Genomic DNA, 20,000 nt, shown 5'->3' with positions numbered 1-20,000 from the left:
AATAAGAAGAATAGTTGGGAACCCTGCGTGTCCCTCACCGAGCGATGTGAATTTCTTTATCATTTTATTATAGTTCTTAATTTTGATATTTGTTTAAATGCTGTGCATCACCCCACTGGTGAACCTTCACCATTCTTCATCACTATGTAAATAATTGTATTCCTATTTGATCATGTTCTCTCACGTTTCTATATTGATACAGTGATTTTGAGCCTGGCAGGGTTTTTTTCCCCTCTAAGCCACTCCATCGAATACCCAGATGTTCTCTGAGATTGAGGAGGTGAGTGGAATAAAGGCAGGATGTGGTCTGGGGGTCGGTGTGTAAAAACCGCTGAGAGAAACCCCCCCACACACATACACAAGCTTACTATTTTTACCCTCCTGATGCACTGATGCAACGCTCACTGCCTGTCACTGAAATTACCTGCATATCCGATCGGCTTGCAGCACGGATTGCGCCGTATCCGATGTGTGCAGACAGAAATAACGAATGCGTGTAAAAAATGCAATTTGATGTGGCTAACGCGACGTAAGCTGAGACGAGGGCCGCTGTGTAATTTTACGATGTTTTCGAAATGGGTATACTGTATGGCTAAAAGTTTGTGAAGGGAAAATTTCCACCACAAAGAAACACACAAAAAATATCAGGTGTCCAATACTTTTGGCCACAGAGTGCATCTTTCTGACACGTTTTTAGTGAATGAGCCTCTTGCACGAGGAGGTCTTTCCCCTGCTCCTAATCTTTAGCCAGTGATTAAAAGCCATAATAAGAGAAATCCATGCAGGCAGTAATGAAACCCCGGCGAGAGCTGCGTGGCAGCAGAGCGCTTATCGATTTCCAAAACGACGTAACGTAATGAACTCTTTAAAAAGCTCCAGTTACATCGCGGCGGTGCGTATTAATAAAGACGGTCGGCTTACGACCAACTCTGAGGTTTTAACTTAATAGAAACATACCGCATCCGACCAGGTCATCGTTTCTATAGTAACTCATAGTAACAGATTTTTTTTGCACGGGGATCTGACTGCTTATACCTTCAGAGTAAATCCTATTGAAATGTGATCGTCTCTTGACAGTTCATATTCACCAAATCACCATATGTGAATGACGAAATAACGTGAGACAAACCTCCCAAGCTCTCCCTCTTACGATTATTGACTCGATCCTGACAATTACTCTTCCACAAACCTCACACATGCTTCCCCTAGCTTGTTGCTATGGCGACCGAGTCGGCGGCACTCACCGATGAAGGGGATGGAGTCGAGCGATTCGTTCAGGTTTGCAGAGCTGAACAGGGAGTCTTGATGCTCCTGTGCCTGGATGTAGGAGGGATGGCGTAGCGGAACGCTCTTTCCCATGGCGGGTTTCTCTCGCATCACGACACCTTCCACCGAGCTGCACCCGTTCACCGGTAATCCCTTGAGAGCCCGAGGGTGAATCCTCTGCCCCGGAGCTCCTCTTTGCGCCTGCCTCTGAGGAGTAGGCACCGAGCAGGACGTTGACCTTTGACCCACCAAGGCTTCTATGACAGGTTCTGGACTTTGCATTGTCTTGGTGCGAGTCCTGGACTGCTGGTTAGCCGTAACGTGATTACTAACATGAAGTCTTTGGTCTTTACCCAACTGCACCTCTTTAGGCTGGGTTTTGGTGACGCGCTGGATCCTGTCGGTGGAAACAGCAGGAGGAGGGATGTCTGTCCTACAGCTCAGCTGATGTGGACTGGATCGGCCTCGGACGCCATTTCCGTAAGAATGCGGGTAGATTCCCGGTTTCGGAAGGACGGGCTGCTGATTGGGGCGAGGTCCTTGCTCCACCGGGGCGTAACCTCTCCGATCAACAGGCCAAGGAACCATGTCACCATGCTCGATGTAGTCGGTGGAATGAAAACGAGTGTTCCTGATGATCCCATCCGAGGCGCTCCGAGGAGGCCAATCTTGTGCCCGGGACGCTCTTTCTACCCCGGTCATCCGATCCTGGGAAGCACTTCGAGGCGGAAGCATGGTAGGTCCTTGATAGGACCGATCGTATGAGGTACTCCGGCGTCGGATTTTATTGCCCCACGTGTTTTTTTGAGCAAAGTTCGAGGAACTTTGGGAGGTGGCCGCGGCAGCACGCAAACTGTCCAGGCGCTCCTGAATCGTCCGGCTGTACGCATGGAGGCCTTTGTGGTCGATGTATTCCCTGTAGGTCTGATACGTCCGCCAGTCGATATTTTGATGGGAAGCCGGAGAGACAGTGGAAGCAGACGGATGATAAAGAGGTGCCGGGACGGCGAACGATTCTCCGTGGTAACTTGGTGAATACAGGTCCGGTTTGCGTGGGTGAAAGTACGACCTCGTTCTCAACAGCATAGGATCGGGACTCACATGGCCGTACTCCCCAGGAACCCCCGTGTGGGCATCCGCCGGCACCAACACCGTCCTGACGCTTTCGTTGCACACGCACACCGCCGTCTGAGTCTTTGGGACCCTCGCTGGTGGCGAAGGGGGTACAGGTATCTCCACACGGTATCCCAGATCAGACTGCACCCCCCCTGAGGGGGGGACTTCCGTCGCCTCGGCCATCCCGAGGGGTTTACAGTCTACTCGTGGGTAACATACGGAAGGCGGCTCCGGGATGTGGCGAGCGTTTCCGCTGTAGGCATCGTGACCTTTAAGGTAGGCATCCTGTGAGTACGCCTAAGGGAAAAGACAAGACTCGTGTCAGATAAAGATTTGCAAAAATGTGCATTTAAAGAGGATGTGTGAGAGTCTCGATCTAAAAGCATAGCGACGTTCTGAGCAAACGTTAAATGTAAACTGGGATTTAGTATCAGGGATATAAAGGGTTAAAAAATGTCGTTATCTAATCTCATCGTTGTGGACAAACAGGTAGCCACTTTCCTTTGCTGAAAGCACTTCAATCCAGCATGCTAAAGCTAAACATTAGCCAGAATAAGTATCGTTTTAGTGATAAAAAAACCAGAACACACCTGCTGGGTAACCAAACGCGTCCGCAGAGAAACAGAGGCCAGGGGTGATCGATTTCCCCCGCTAGCCACCGCACTAAACCTGACCTCCGTAATCATTATCTGTAAAGTGCTCAAGGATCCCACATGGCCTCTGAGGACTCTTCGACCACTTTCACTAAGAATTGATATAGGAGGAGCAGACTTTCACCTGGCATACCTGTAGAGTCTACAGCCTACAAAAGAACTTTGCCCCTCCCTTGAAAAGTTCCAGAGGTCAAAGTTTTTCCAGGTAGAAAAAAAAAGAGGCGGCGAAGAACGCAAAAAGGGCGAGGCTTCGCAAACACACCTCCGGCCGGCTGGAAATCAAACAGGTGCATGCGCGCTACGAGCGATCGGCATCGCCTCGCTTATCAACCGCACGGAGCAACCCGGACGTCATCGCGATAAAGATCTTGCTAACACCACCGCACACAGCGTTCGGGCTTACCGCACAAGCGATCTCCCGCGAAAGCTGCAGCCATTCAATCGCATCAGGAGTCACGAGGGGGAAAAACAGGGTGGAACAACAGAAAGAAAAAAAGACATGAGACAGACAGAGAGAGAAAGAGAGACAGACAGAAAATATTAAAGCGATGTATCGTTACGCAACAGCATACGAGAACCTAAAAATAAACCGATGCCACCTGCTCGCCGTTTCGTGCTCCAAACGCTGAACGATTCTCCGTCTTTTTTCTCTCGTTCCATTTTTCAGCCTCCACCACACACACACTCTCTCTCTCTCAAACACACACCCTCCGCTCTGTCTCTTCTCCAAGAGCTGCGACCGTTCACATGACGGAGGCTTGATTATACATTCTGTTCAGATGGCAGAGCTCTCCCCCTCCTCCGCTGCCTTCCTCTCTCTCTTAGATTCCCTCTCCCACACACACCTCAATCTCACACACACACACACATCCACAAGACACACCGATCAGCTGTCCAGACAGAGTTTTCTACAACGCTCTGTTATATAATGTTTTCAATTTATGACCATTTAGAGCACAGGAATTTAATATTGTGTGTGTGTGTATGTGTGTGTGTGTTTGCGCGTAAGCATGTCTCCACCTTCATTCTCTCGAATGTCATCCTCAAGAGGGAAAACGGTTTTAATCCTCCCGCCCAGTCTGGACAGGCCACATCACTGCCCTATTACACAGCCAAATGCTTTCCTCCAGCACGCACGCACACACACACACACACACACACACAGCAAACAGATGTGCAACAGTAAGCGAGGAGGAGAAAGGGAGGAGGGTGGGATGTTTACGACTTGTGCGATATAAAAATGCTCATCCTGCGTCCTACAGTCAATTAATTCGAGCTTGTTCTGCCCCCGGTTTCTATAGTAACAAAAAAAACGCTCGGCCAAGGTAAGATAATATATGGCGAGGAATGTGTTGTTGTATTTTATAATTTGTCACGCTTGCCATAAAAAAATTTATGCAGTCGTCCAATTAAATGTTCTGTAAAAACAGGCATTTGCCCCGCCTCAAGGGGGCGTGTCCTGCGCTTAATGAATTCCGCGTCAGTGGGCTTTGTAATAGCGGAATGAGAGTCGACGATATGAGCTTCGTAAGCACCAGAGGCACTAAAGTCCTCACAGGTCTGGGATTGTTGCTTCAATGCGTTTTGAGTTTGTGATTATGTTGAAAACCGTACTAGCAATTGCTTGCTGAAATGTCGTAGATGGCATGCGGTGGGGTACGGTGAGGGGGGGTTAGAGCATGAGGTAGAACAGGAGATGGGGAGCAGTGTATGGGGTTGGAGCATGGGGAAGTCCATGGCAAGGCATAGGGTACACATAGGGGATTAGGGCATAGGTTACCACATGACATGGGGGTGGGGTAAAGGGTAGGAGGCTGAGGCATAAGGCAGTGCATGGCATGGGGGTGGGGTACAGCGTAAGAAGTGGAACACAGTGTAGGGGTTTGGAGCATAGTGTAGTACATGGAATGGAACTTCTAAAACATGGTTACATGAACAGAGCCTACAGAAATCAGATAATCCCCTTCAGAAGAGTTTGTTTCTCTATGTAGATGATTAATCAGGCCAGCGAGGTCCTACTTTACTGTCCCGGATTCATGAGTTCAGTCTAAAGAGAGCTCCACTGTGAGAAACGAGGCGAGCTGAGTCAGTACCGGCTCATTACTTTACTGAACAATAACCATGATTCGGCACTTCACACACACACCACACGAGGAGCAGCGTTGTTCACAAAATAAATAACCCAGAAAAAAAAAAAAAAAAAAAAACATTAATTTCATTTCAACTGTCTATTCATATAAGCAAAGTGTAACCGTTTTACTACTTCCTATTTATTAGTACTACTTCCTGTTTACCACCCAACCCCATACTTTGATGAACAGACCTAAATCATTTAATGTTCTGTCTTGTCAGGAGCAGAAAGACGAGTTCCCAGACTCAACATCCTTTATAAATGCCAGTGCAGTGTACAGAAACACCTCCTGGTCTCTGATTGGTTAAATTGTAATGGTCAACAACATGTGGAATGCTTCAGAAAGGCCCAGAAAAGCTCTCTGGATCGTCAGGACAATGAAAGGGTCATCCACTGGCCGCACTGCCTGGGAATGGGGGGAGGGGGGTACAAGGCAGGTGTCTCCCATGCCAATCAGAGGAACACTAACCAATCACAGGTCTCTGTGAAAAACAAATTGCTGCGTTGTGTTTGATCTATTCAGAACAGCGGTTCAGATCCAGCAGTGGCCTGGTTAGGAGGCCCAGAATCATACTTTAAAGAAGAAGAAAAGAAGAGAAGAAACAGCTGAAACAGGTCAGCTAAATAAAACAAGCTAAAAATGAGAGCGGATAAAGCAAACCGGTGGAGCTGCTACTCAGGATGTGGGATCTAAAAGATCAAGGTGGCTGCTGGTGTTTCTTCGTGAATTAATACAATCACCTCAAGTCTGAGTAAAGTAGGCGTGGCCTCTCAGGCAAACCCTAGTACAGTAGAAGCGGCCTCACTTTTCCCTTCATAAAGGAAGCGTTTCCCCCCCCCCCCCCAGTGAAGGGGTGTGGCCCCTTCCTCTTTAGAAAGGTGGGCGTGGCCTCTGCTGCGCCGAGTAAAGAAGGCACAGCCAATGCGTCAACCTGAGGGAAGGTGTGGCCTCTGTCACCTGAGTTAAAGAAGCAGGGCCTCAGTGAACCTGAATAAAGAAGGTGTGGCCTACAAGTCAGTATAAATAAGAGGTGTGGCCCTGGTGTCAGTCTGAGTGAAGAAGGTGTGGCATGTGTCAGTAAGAATAAAAGAGGCCAATGTATCAGTCTGAATAAAAATAGACAAAGGAGGTGTGGTCTGTGAGTGAAGGAGGCGTGGCCTCTGTGCACATGGCAAGATAAACTTTACCAGCTGTAGTATGTCCTCATCCTTGGGCATCACGCTCAGCTCCAGAAAGGTTTCACTAAAAACAAAACCAGAAAATAGACAGATGTCAGTAAATTGTAGTTGATTATTGATTCAAACACTTCAGCTGGTAAACCAATTGTGTACCTGTTCTGGATCACTGCAATAACCTGCGAGTACGTTTTCCCAATGATGCTCTCTCCATTCACCTTGACAATACGATCTCCTGCAGGCGGACAGAGTGAAAAGCAGACAGTGAAGAAGAAGAAAGGGCTTTTTTTTTATTTGGTTAACAAAAATGTCATGTCTTGTGAAAATGAAAGTAAAAGCACCTGTGCAGAGCCCGGCTTCATGTGCAGGCCCTCCCTCTTTCACCTGCTTCACAAAAATGGTGTCCATGGGCTCCAGTCTGTTCCGAGCTCGTCCTGAACAGACATAATATCAAAATTCCTTGACCATCTAAAAAAATCCTCATTTTAGATTCATCGTTCCCAACCTTCTTTTTCCTATAGGACTTCCACCTGTACATGACCTGATGTCATTGTTGTGTGGGGTCAGCAGGGGGCACTGCTGTTTCAGCAATAAAGCAGTCAGTTAAAAAATCTTGCTGATCATCATCATCATCATCATCTCTCTCTCTCTCACACACACACACACACACACACACACACACACACACACACACACACACACACACACACACACACAATGTGTTGAGCTTTTATTTCCCCCTCGAGCGGTGAAGGACACCGGAGAAAGGAATTCCCGCTCTTCCTTCCTGAGCCAAGGGGACAGGGTCACGTTAAAGGATAGTTAGAAAGAGAGAGAGAGAGAGAGAGAGAGAGAGAGAGAGAGAGAGAGAGAGCGACAGAATAGGGCATCAGATTCTTTACTATTCATACGTGTTACTTTCGGAGTAACTGGACACGAGACCAACAGGAAGTGAGTAGACGAGTTCTGGGGTGATTTACATATTACACACAGGCTTAAGAAGAAAAATAAACACACGAAGAAAAAGTAAAATTAGTCTAAAATAAAAGAACAAATTCATTACTAGAATGGAAATATTTAAATTAGCATTAAAATGATTAGTATATTCATATTAATATAAAAAACTGCATGGAGTATAACTGCAGGGGTAAAATGTTTTAGGCTCTTACCTCTGTAATCCCCATCCTCATCCTGTGAACAGAAAAAAAAACAGATTAGGAACACAACATCCATCTTCCTGAGACTCACCATAACTCATCACAGCATTATTATTATTATTATTCTGATCTAAGATTGAGAAATAGAGAGAAAAAAACTAAGAAAATTAGATATGTCACTGTGTGAACGAGTATCAATATCAATATAAACTTGCAATCTGATTGAAAAACCAATCGTCTCCCTCTGAATAATCATCAGAATGCAGACCTTGTAAGTGGAATGTACGGCGGATTCGGGAGGGTAGACGATGAAGTGGCGCAGGGTGAAGCCGAAGCCCAGAGACGTACGCCGAAGCCGCACCGTCTTCGGACCGGGCCAAGAGAACTCCTCATCCTCCGCCTGCAGCATGGACGCAGCAGACTCCTTCTGCTCAAACACGTCCTAAAAACATCACAAGAACATCAAGTTTTTATTAATACACTAATTACACGAATATAAGAAATGAGTTGTGGTGTATTACAGGATCATAAGCAAGATCCGAACCTGGGTGTGTGTGAACTGAATCATTCCAGAGATCCAACTGATGGTGTTTTATTCCCCTACTACAGGTCAATCGATAGTGGATTTTAGACATGCATTTAAACTGAAACATAATGTAACATTCCAAACAAATAAAAACAGTTACATCCAAAATAAAAGACCCTTCAATAAACAGAACATAGCTCCAGGGATTCACCTCTAGAGGCCGCTCTCACACTCTATAATGACTAGCCACGCCAGCAACCCGGAAAAACTATCGGTATGGATTTTTTCTTATAGCTCCAGTATTCTATCGACCTCTACCTCTTAGACCACAGCAATGTTACCAACAATTACAAAACTGGAATTTATTATATAACAATGCTGCATACTTTTTATCCGTTTATATTTACATCTAATGTAACAAGTCAGCCCACCCATCATTTTGAAAATAATTCAAAAAATATAAGTTACAGTTTTACTGCTGTTCGATTCAAAGCGCTGACACTGGAGACTCCTTCCATACACGTGAAAAACTTTACCGTGTCAATGCACAGTTGCAATACAAAATAAGATAACAGAGCGAGAGCATCGACCCGGTCCTGCGCTACTCTGAAAGCTCGTGTTAAGAGAGGATCAACGCACTCTTACATCCCTGTAACAATCTCTGGATTGTGACTGGTTGATCGCCTGCATTTCAATGGTCACCAAACTTCTCATTTTTCATAAAGTGGTTTACGAAATCGTGTCTGAAAATTTCCCCAGGTTTCACACGTCTGAGAAGGTTGGCTGAGGAAACGTCACACTTCCGGCGTGACTCAGGAGCAGACACACGCACACACACCGTTGTATTTATGGAGTATTTATAACCTCACACCTCCTCGACATACACACCCTTCCCTTTAAAGACATCAGTCACGTGGGAAAGCTGAGACACTCCTCCACACCCACGCTGCCCCCAAAGACCGAACAGCTGCTTATAAAACTTTTAATTCTTAACTTCTGCATTTATTCCACACACAGTTGAGACGAATACCAAAATAATCATATCGTAAGAGGAAGTTTAGATGTAATGAGTAATTCATGAGGGAGGAAGAAATCCAATCCACCTGAAACCTTACTCAGTTACTGTGTGTTTGTGTGTGTGTGTGTGTGTGTGTGTGTGTGTGTGTGTTTGCTTTGCATGAATGCCATGTCGTCATCTGTTGTGTAAACAGTGTGACGTGAAGTGAAGCAGCAGTTGTAGTGAAGAGAAATCTCTCTCACACTCGTACACAAACACTACGCAAGTCAAAAATGTCTAAAGACGTGTCTGAGCTCACGTGTCACCCGCAGTGTGAGTTTGGGGGACTTTTCAAGTGTAAAGTGTGAAAAACATCTGAGTGAGAGAAGCAAGGAAAGCGGAAAAAAGTGAAGTCTGGAACAAATTACAAATCCTGTATACACTCTCCTTTTACTTCTTTCTTTCTCTCTTTATATGCTCTCACTTACTCATTCACCAATTCACAGAGGAGGAACGTAATGAAGTACTAATACTTTGTTACTGTACTTAAGTAGATTTTTCTGGTATCGCTTTTTACTTTCACTCATTACATTTTTACACAAATATCTGTACTTTCTACTTCTTACACTTTCAAAACAGACTCGTTACTTCACTTTTAATCTATTTGGTGACGTCAATAGTTTTTCTTCTCACTGCACCGTTTTCAGTTCATCAACCTGTTTCTTGTCATTGTGGTGCATCATTTCCTGTCTCTCGCACACAATGAGCAGGCAGAAGGTACAGTGAGGAAAATAAGTATTTGAACACGCTGCTATTTTGCAAGTTCTCCCACTTAGAAATCATGGAGGGTCTGAAATTGTCATCGTAGGTGCATGTCCACTGTGAGAGACATAATCTAAAAAAAAAATCCAGAAATCACAATATATGATTTTTTAACTATTTATTTGTATGATACAGCTGCAAATAAGTATTTGAACACCTGAGAAAGTCAATGTTAATATTTGGTACAGGAGCCTTTGTTTACAATTACAGAGGTCAAACGTTTCCTGTAGTTTTTCACCAGGTTTGCACACACTGCAGGAGGGATTTTGGCCCACTCCTCCACACAGATCTTCTCTAGATCAGTCAGGTTTCTGGCCTGTCGCTGAGAAACACGGAGTTTGAGCTCCCTCCAAAGATTCTCTATTGGGTTTGGGTCTGGAGACTGGCTAGGCCACACCAGAACCTTGATATGCTTCTTACAGAGCCACTCCTTGGTTATCCTGGCTGTGTGCTTCGGGTCATTGTCATGTTGGAAGACCCAGCCTCGACCCATCTTCAATGGTTTAACTGTGGGAAGGCGGTTGTTCCCCAAAATCTTGCAATACATTGCCCCGGTCATCCTCTCCTTAATACAGTGCAGTCGCCCTGTCCCATGTGCAGAAAAACACCCCCAAAGCATGATGCTACCACCCCCATGCTTCACAGTAGGGATGGTGTTCTTGGGATGGTACTCATCATTCTTCTTCCTCCAAACACGTTTAGTGGAATTATGACCCAAAAGTTCTATTTTGGTCTCATCTGACCACATGACTTTCTCCCATGATTCCTCTGGATCATCCAAATGGTCATTGGCAAACTTAAGACGTGCCTGGACATGTGCTGGTTTAAGCAGGGAAACCTTCCGTGCCATGCATGATTTCAAACCATGACGTCTTAGTGTATTACCAACAGTAACCTTGGAAATGGTGGTCCCAGCTCTTTTCAGGTCATTGACCAGCTCCTCCCGTGTAGATCTGGGCTGATTTCTCACCTTCCTTAGGATCATTGAGACCCCACGAGGTGAGATCTTGCATGGAGCCCCAGTCCGAGGGAGATTGACAGTCATGTTTAGCTTCTTCCATTTTCTAATGATTGCCCCAACAGTGGACCTTTTTTCACCAAGCTGCTTGGCAATTTCCCCGTAGCCCTTTCCAGCCTTGTGGAGGTGTACAATTTTGTCTCTAGTGTCTTTGGACAGCTCTTTGGTCTTGGCCATGTTAGTAGTTGGATTCTTACTGATTGTATGGGGTGGACAGGTGTCTTTATGCAGCTAACGACCTCAAACAGGTGCATCTAATTTAGGATAATAAATGTAGTGGAGGTGGAGATTTTAAAGGCAGACTAACAGGTCTTTGAGGGTCAGAATTCTAGCTGATAGACAGGTGTTCAAATACTTATTTGCAGCTGTATCATACAAATAAATAGTTTAAAAATCATATATTATGATTTCTGGATTTTTTTTTTTAGATTATGTCTCTCACAGTGGACATGCACCTACGATGACAATTTCAGACCCCTCTATGATTTCTAAGTGGGAGAACTTGCAAAATAGCAGCGTGTTCAAATACTTATTTTCCTCACTGTAATAAGAAGTCTGGGGTTAACGTGGATGAGACAGAGAGAGTCAGTGATGTAAACGACTGAGAACAGAGACGTTCCTGATCATCATCAGGGAACAACATTTTTTATTCTTTTGTATTAATATAACGTGAGGTTCAGGTACCAGCGTGACACAAACATGTAGTAATAATGACTACTTTTTACTAAAGTACATGTGAGAGCTGTGTGGACTTTTACCACCTCTGGTAATTCATCAATTCTCTCACTCACTCATTCACTAGAGTCACAAGAATCACTACCCCACAATCACCATCCATGTGTAAGGACTAAAACTGTTTGAGGAAAATACTGGACGCCTGGACAGAGTGATGAAGCGGAGTCATGGTTAGCACCTCAAAGCGGATTATTTTTATCTCTTCATACAGTCTCTGTATATATTTCTATGTAAATGTGCGAGATGTTTCTGCATACCCAACAGAATAATGCAGAAACCAGCTCTAAAGGATCCACAGATGCTCATCGAGGAAATTAAATCATCTGTTACAAGAATCTGAAAAGATCTGGTTCATCTGGACAGCTGTGTTTTTGTTTGTTTAGTTTTTTTATTTTTATTTTATTTAGCCAACTTTTTCCACCCTGGACGAATTCCATGATTTTCCAGGAATCCGTGCCAGGAGGAGATTCCGAGCTCCTTCATGTCTTTGTGAAAGTTTGAGAGTTCAGCTGAGGGTTGAGGAGATTAAGAGGAGACTTCTGTTAAAATGTTGCATAACTGTGTGTGTGTGTGTGTGTGTGTGTGTGTTGCTTTCAGTCAGCATCTCGAGTAAACAGTTTATGAAAAACAAAATGTGAATCCGGCGGCGCTCGAGGAGGATATGCAAAGTGGTCTTTTTGGTTCTCCGGTTCGTGAAGAAGAAGACGACAAACAGTAATCATTCAACCGGAGAATTTATTTACCCATTAATGCTCCAACTTCAACGCTATCAAACCCCCACAAACTGTAGTGAAACATCTTTCCAGAAGAGTGGACTTTATTAGAACAGCGAATGGAGACTCATTTTGGAATGGGATGTCAAAAAAAAAAAAAAGGCACACGCCATAAATGAGGTGTCTGAAAACTTTTAGTAGTGCGTATAAAAAAAATCTATTAAAAAAACGTCCACGTCTCAGCCCCCTGCCTGTTCCTTCAGGTATCTGGAGAAACCAGAACCCATTTAGTCTGTTCTATTGATCAAGCTGATGAAGTGTTAGTCACACGACAACAAGAAAAGAGGAGGAAATGCTATTTCTAGCACACACACACTTTGTCCAGATGTTTTGTGTGTGTGTGTGTGTGGAAAAAAAAAAATCAAGGCTTAAAAGCAAGAAGCGCAAAACATTTATAAAATGATCACCATCCTCTAACAAAAGGGAGAAATCTGGTCATGTTGTTTTAAAAACTACAACCCTACAAACAACCACCTTAACATGTCCAAGAACAGACAGCCTAATAATACAAAAGAATCCGTCAACCGCAACAAGTCTAACCCAACAACAAAACCAGAAACATTCAGACCAACAACAAACAACCACCAAACTTTACCCCAACAACCAGAACTCAACCTTAACAACAAACCCCCAAAAACAACCCTAACAACAAGACCAACCCTAAAGCCAACAATGACCCCAATAACCCCAACTCTATCTTAACAACAAGTGTAACAGTCACCCCACTAACAACCTCCAAAACAATCCAAACAAACAGGCCAAAACCTACCACCCCAATAACAACCCTAAATCCAACAATGACCAGAATAACAACAACCTCCTTAACAATACATAATATAACAAAAGTCACCCCAATAACAACCAAACAACAACCATCACCCCCACAACAACCACTTTAACCACAATCCAACAAGAACCACAAGCAGGCCAATAATAACAACCGTAATAATAAAAATAAATAAAATAAAATAAAAAAGGAAAAGCTTTTAGGACAGAATTCCGGAGAGTCGCGAGCGATTCGGAGATACGATATCAATATCACGATATGTGTCATGATGCATATCGATGGTATATTCGTTGCTATGATCTGCCCGTTGCCAGGAAACCTAAACACGTGAGCTAATAACCGTTGACCCGTCCACCATGTCCCGGATTCCAACCACCTTCCTGTCCACTCACTCCAACTTTCTGTCTCCACGTTTTCTTTCTTAATCCTTCAGCGCTCGGTACATCGACTACAGACAGACGACCTTTAACCCCTGACGAAAACCGTGAATCCGTCAGCATATAAGCCGCCGTACGCATCTATCCGATCATACACCCGGACACGTCCACCGGTCACGTGTTTAGGCTCTCACGTTGTCACGTCGCAGGGACATGATGATAAGAAAAGAACGCGTTATAAATAATAAAGGAACTACCTGACACAGCGGAGCGTGAACGCTGTAACCCGCCTGGTCCTCATCGCTCCTCCGACCTGTCGCCATGGTTTCACCTCCCCGCAGTCCACATCGAGAAGCGTCAGATTAATCCGATCCCATCACGAATCAGACGTCCATTCTGCCCCGAGTCCCCATGCGTCCTGGAGAAAACGGAACAAACCGCTTCAGACCTTCTAGAAACCAGATCTCTGATCTTACAGGAGGACATTGAATACGATGAAAAACTTAAAGAATTACGAAAAAAAAAGTGTTCCTTCTGTTTTTCAGATCAGGAGTCGAATTTATTCCAGGAAATTTTTTATTAACGGCAATGTTTTGGTGAACATTAAATTGTTTATCGCTCACATTTTTTCATTTTTATATTTAAATGCAAGTATTAGGTGATATTTTTAAACATTAAATAGCCTGTAGATTTTAATGTCAACAACAATTATTATTAAGCACTTTATGTTTTATGATTTTTATGCAAAACAATTTAATGCAAAAAAAAAAAGTTTAACAATTAACTTCGATTCCGAATGAACCAGATTCCGATCCCCTACTAATAAATGTATTTCACTTCCATACTTCTTAAACATATGGTTAATATACATTCGTACTAAACCACTTTTTAAAAATAAAATAAAGAAAAGTAAAGACAGCTGAGTAAAGTGTCACATGGCTGTGAGAGACTCCCTGCTGTTCCTCAGAGCTACAACAAACACCTACCACCATAAAAACACCAAATGGACCAAAATATACAGATTTCATTTTTTTTTTTTTATATATATATAATTCACTACCAAAAAATTAAGAACACAAACAAAAAACATGGTGATAATTAAATTGGTAAAGTGTTTGGAAGAGTTTTCTAATTTATACTCTTATAATACATAATTATAATACATATGGTATTATCTATGTAAAAATTTGCTCAAATTAAATAATGTTGATTTTTTTTTTTAAGGAAAAAAGACAACCAGAAAGATGGGACTAAGAGTTGGAAAGGTTGCCAAATTTAAATACAAATCCACTATATCGTATATCAAAATGTACAAATATAAAATTATTGTATCATTAATGTTTATTTATAACTTCCGTATTTATATCTAAATCTTGCAGTTTTCTTGGTTTGTTCATATTAAAACGTCTACATATTCACTCAATCTGGCAACCAATCCCGAGCGACCAAGGAGCCATGGAAAAGTTTCTTGGCTTGACGTTGTTCGTGTCCCAAATCCCTCTCGAATCCCTATGTATGTGCACTACCCACGCTGCGCTCGCACCCTACGTAGCGCACCCGGTGTCCATAACGACGCCGATTTGAGACACCACCCGGTCTCACAAACAACGAAAAAGAAGCGAGGAAAAGTTAACAAAAAGTTAAATGAAAGGTTATTTAAGTGAACGAAAGCAGACTTTCTGATCAACAAGGCGTATTTATAACCACACACATGAATATAAAGTCGAATAAATAAAAAATAAAGACATGTAGTGAGAGGTTATGCTAAGCTAAGCTAGCGATAGCTTCCCAGCCTACCTGTTGGGAATAAAGCCGAACTGAACGTCACCCCAAATTCCCATTGAAGACGAAATGAATGAATAAAATCCTCGCTCCGGCTCGCCTCGGTTATATAAACCTGATAATCATGAGTTTGTTGTAGTTTTATTTTATTTATTTTTTAAGTTAAAAACGCGCTCGCTGAGTAAAAGTTCCTCCCCCTCCGTGTTTCTCGGGCTCGCGCGAGCCACAGCTAACTCGCGCGGAACAATGTTGGAATTGTGCTCGAGGGCTCCACCACGGAATCCTGGGAAAATCCAGCCAATCAGAGGACGCGTTACAGCTGTGGGGGTTTGAATTCTGGCCAATAGGAAGCGGCGTTACAGACGGCCATTTTCTCAGCGCGTGCTTTTTATATGTATTTCAATTGTTTTAATTCGATTTAAATTTCGATTTATTTTTAAATAGATATTACTATTAAATGTATATAAATTGAATTTGAATAACAATTATTTACACAAAAACCGTTACATAATAATAATAACAATAGTTATAATAGTTAACAACAATAACATTATTATTATTATTATTATTATTATTATTATTATTATTATTATTATTATTATTATTATGAGTGTTGTAATAAATAGTTATTATAAATGATATAAATATATTATGAATTATATTTTTTATTATCATTAAGAATATTTTTACTACTGTTATTAACACTATTATTATTAATACCACTATTATTATTATTTCATCTTAAACCACACTCAATGTTTTCCTATACTAGAATTGGATTTAAACCTTAAATATTCAAACTATATATATTTAAAAGTACATATTATATACCCATATATTGAAATAATTATCGCTTATTTCTGTTCGTATTTCCGAACAGTGTATTTTAAAGTGATTGTTTTTATTGTTTGTTGTTATTTGTTTTTATTTTTCTATTTCTTTTAAAGCTCTCAAATTTAAAATAACTATTTATCTTTCACAAACGTGACATTGTTTATAATGAGGTAAATACACCTGCATTCGTGCTGTATTCCACATTTATTTTACAATTTTATACAAATATTTAAATGATGTAACAGTTTGTCCTATTTTTATTTTGAAGCAGAAATGAGCTGGTAAGTTTGGCATATCAACAGGAGCTTGTAGAGGTCTATCACTGAAGGGTAAAGAAAATATTTGGTTGGACAGGATGGTAAATGTTGTGGGAGGTGTTCCAGAGTCCCACAATGATAAGAATCTTCTAAGTAGGAGGAGTGTCGCAAACCCTTAACACCATGAAGAGGTTGTAGAAGTACTCAACTCAAGAACAGAAGAAACGTTGAGTGGAATGGGATGATGAGGCTGAGGAAGTTCTTCACATTAACAGAATGAAGATCTATGAAGTTCCTTTGGCGCAGAGAAGCCCAACATTTTTTCTACAAAAGGCCAAAAAACATACTTGACTGATGAGGGAAACGGCCTGAAAATAAACGTTACCTTATACAAAAAGGTTCCTCTCACTTATGATTTTATAATATTCAAAAAAATGTATATAAAAGATGATTATTTTTCAAAATTCTAGTTCAGTGTAACTTATAATACAATCAGAAATAATCCAATTTATTGAAAAACAAAAGGTCACCACAAGCCAATTTGGGTCCCTGGCCTTAGTTTGGGCATCTCTGCTGTGGAGGTTAAACAGAAGACCCACGAAGATGGATTTGGACTGTATTTAACATAAACAGTGGCTCAGAACTACAGTCACCATGAACAGTTTTACATTCAAGTCTCCAACAGTGAACACTTTGATCATTTCAACCATGATGGAACTGTAATGACGTTGAGTGTGATGATGGGTTCTCCACTGAGTCTGGTTCCTTTTAAGGTTCCTTCCTCATGAAGTTTCAGGAGGTTTTTCCATTATCATCATCACCACTGGCCTGCTCATCAGGGATGAACTTATAATTATACCTGCTGGTAGCCTGTGTGTGAGTGTGTATTGATTGTAAAATGATATTTATGTTTAAATGATATAATCATCTGAACGTTTCACGTGTCAGGGCAGTCAGAACGAGACGTAAATTTTTTTTAAACATTCACCGATCGATTAGAGACATCGTGATATACTAATGGCGATGCGGAGAAAGACACTGAGAAACAAATGCTGAGGAAAAATATAAAGAAATCGCTATCCAGAAGAGTCAGTTAGAAATCTGGAGCACTTTACACACTGGAAAAAATACTAAGAAGCTAGTTTGCCATTAGCTAGCTTGTTACTAGCGTGTTAGCGTGTATGTTAACATCTCGCTGCACCTCAGACTACTCCACATCTCTGCAAAAATACAGCAGCTGTTTGGTTAGATTAGCCGAGTCACATGGCGCTAGCGGTTCAAAGTGGGGTCGGCATGCGGCTGGGAGAGGCTCTGGAATGTGTGTGTGTGTTCCCACAACATTCATCTTTCCTCTGCCGGATAGAGCTGCTCATCTGTCACCAAGTTCCTTTACTAGCATGTATCATGGGCTAAAAGACTGGGCTAGCATGTAAACCATGTCAATGTTATCACAACTAAATACACACCAACTCGGGTCTCTCTTTGGAATTTCTGAATTCTACAGTTTGAAGAAAAGGTCCTGAAAAAGGTTCAAGGATTCTTAAAATTTCTAGATTTTTTTTAAATGAAAAAAAAAAAAAAATTAATACTGAGTTCCTCAAAATTGTTTCCAAAAAGGTTCAGATTTCTCTGGCAGTTCCTGGTTGTTAAGATAAAGTTCCCTGCAGAGTTCCTAATAAATTTCTACTGAAAAAAAGGTTCCTGCACCCCTGTGAATGTCAGTGGGTTGCTGTGGAGGAGGAGAACTGTTGCTTTGTGCTCTTAAAAATGTACCCCAAGGGTTCCAGAGTTCTGAAAAAAAAGGTTCTAGTTTCTGCATCTTTGAAAAAACAAAATAAAACAATACATTTTCTGTAAAATGTCTGGGGATTCCTAAAAAGAACTTCTAAAAGAGTTCCTGATCTGTAGGGGAAAAGGAACCCATTCAGAACCTCCTTCAGCAACCCTGGATCTTTATCAGAAAGCCACAAGTTTTTTTTATGAGACTAACACACTTTTCAAGAAACCCAAGAACCCTTGTGATACAGGTACAAGAACCCAGAATCAGAGAACAACTTTTTGTTTTGAAGAAGCCAGAAACATTTTAGAACATTCCAGGAGATGTCCAGATAGGTTTCAGGGAACCTTCAAAGCAAACGCAGCTTTAAGAGGCCGACCCTCATGGCGCAGACCTGAAAAGGCGGATTTCTGCTGAGTGTCTGGAGCTGGACAAATGTTCCTTTCATTCCACAGCAGCCACCTGTTCAGTGGGATTTAGCGGCTGAGAATTTCATCTCGCTGCAGCAGGGACACAGTCCATTTGGAAAAACCTACAAACCTTTTCATCATCATCATCATCATCAGCGCTCAAAACTTCACTCCGCACCACAGCTACCAAATACTGTGTTTACGCAAAAAAGTGAAATTATCACTGGCTTGTTCCCTCGAGCATTTTTATTGTTCTGAAACGTTCTCTTTCTTTCCTCACTCAACTACATGTTTGTGGGGCAATGAGAAAGGGGCGGGGCTTACATTTAAATACGATCACCAACAAACCATCAACCACTCGGAATTACGAGGAAATCTCGCAAAAGTGCAACAAACGCAATTTACTAAAAAAAAAAAAAAATTTCCATAACAACAATGTTTTTTCTCTCGTATTGACAATGTTTTCTTTGTCTTGTAATAACTATAGTTAGTTTTTCTGTAATAAAGATTTTTTTTTCTCATAATAACAATGTTTTAATGAATCAATAAAGGACATTTTATTTTATCACGTTTTATTGTTTCTCTTAAAAAAACGATGTTTCAAACGATTTTCTCACAATGTTTTTTAATAATAATAAGTCGTAATAAAAACAAACACCGGGGGGGAAGGTGTAAATCAACTTTATTCGCTTTATTTTCCAAATACTTTTCCGATCATTTGCATAGTGTTAGCCATGCTCGGGTTAGCTAGGCTAACTACTAATATTATAACAAGATAAAATTCCAATCGATCAGGAAAATTGTTGAGAAATCTTTGCATTAACGTCGAAATTGGCAGGTTGTTTTTTCCACCTTCGTTACCGACAATAATCTCAACTTGTAACCGTGGTATCATTATTATGGGATGTAATATTGACCCTGTTCATTTAATTTCCCTGAATGTTTAAATTTGTGTGTGAATGACCCAATCTGGCAACGTGAAAATCACCTCCCAACACACACACACACACACACACACACACACACACACACACACAGGGATCTCGGTCATTCTTCTGTTAGAACAGAGTGGAGTCATGTGTCAGGTGTGTATGAATAGGCCTCTGTAACACACACTCTTCAGCTCTATCGTGTACAACACTGCATCACTCAATCGCTTTTACCACGAGGTCACGTGAAGCACGAGGGCACCAAACCTGAAAAAAAATAAATCCCACAATCCAGGATGTTGTTTTTTTTTTTTAATCTGAGAAGCAAAAAAAAAATCTTTTTGTGTGGTTTGGAAATCCAACAACGTTTATGCACACGGTTGTGGTTTTCCTCACACGTCACACGTTTCCCCATGGTAAAATCCAGACTCAGGAAACCTCCAGAATCTCACACAGGTCAGTTTTTATTAAGAAAAA

General features: G+C 41.9%; 1 protein-coding gene across 6 annotated transcripts in view; it reads right to left on the bottom strand.

Moving 5' to 3' along the window:
• arhgap21b (Rho GTPase activating protein 21b) overlaps nucleotides 1-15,610 on the bottom strand; it is a 28,172-nt gene extending 12,562 nt beyond the window's left edge. For all 6 annotated transcript variants that reach the window (XM_083542487.1, XM_083542490.1, XM_083542492.1 and 3 more), the window contains exons 1-8: nucleotides 15,332-15,610; nucleotides 13,792-13,952; nucleotides 7,768-7,941; nucleotides 7,512-7,533; nucleotides 6,684-6,776; nucleotides 6,499-6,577; nucleotides 6,355-6,409; nucleotides 1,245-2,679 (exon numbers count right to left, since the gene is read on the bottom strand). In XM_083542487.1, coding sequence (XP_083398613.1) covers nucleotides 1,245-2,679; nucleotides 6,355-6,409; nucleotides 6,499-6,577; nucleotides 6,684-6,776; nucleotides 7,512-7,533; nucleotides 7,768-7,941; nucleotides 13,792-13,857 — 1,924 coding nt within the window. In that variant the 5' untranslated portion in view covers nucleotides 13,858-13,952; nucleotides 15,332-15,610. The remainder of the gene's footprint in view (nucleotides 1-1,244; nucleotides 2,680-6,354; nucleotides 6,410-6,498; nucleotides 6,578-6,683; nucleotides 6,777-7,511; nucleotides 7,534-7,767; nucleotides 7,942-13,791; nucleotides 13,953-15,331) is intronic.
• Between the last annotated feature and the right edge of the window lie 4,390 nt (nucleotides 15,611-20,000).

The sequence above is a fragment of the Silurus aristotelis genome (genome assembly GCF_946808225.1).
Source record: "Silurus aristotelis genome assembly, chromosome: 5".
NCBI lineage: Eukaryota > Metazoa > Chordata > Actinopteri > Siluriformes > Siluridae > Silurus > Silurus aristotelis.
The sequence above is the reverse complement of the archived record's forward strand: the minus strand, read 5'-3'. Positions and strand labels throughout refer to the sequence as shown.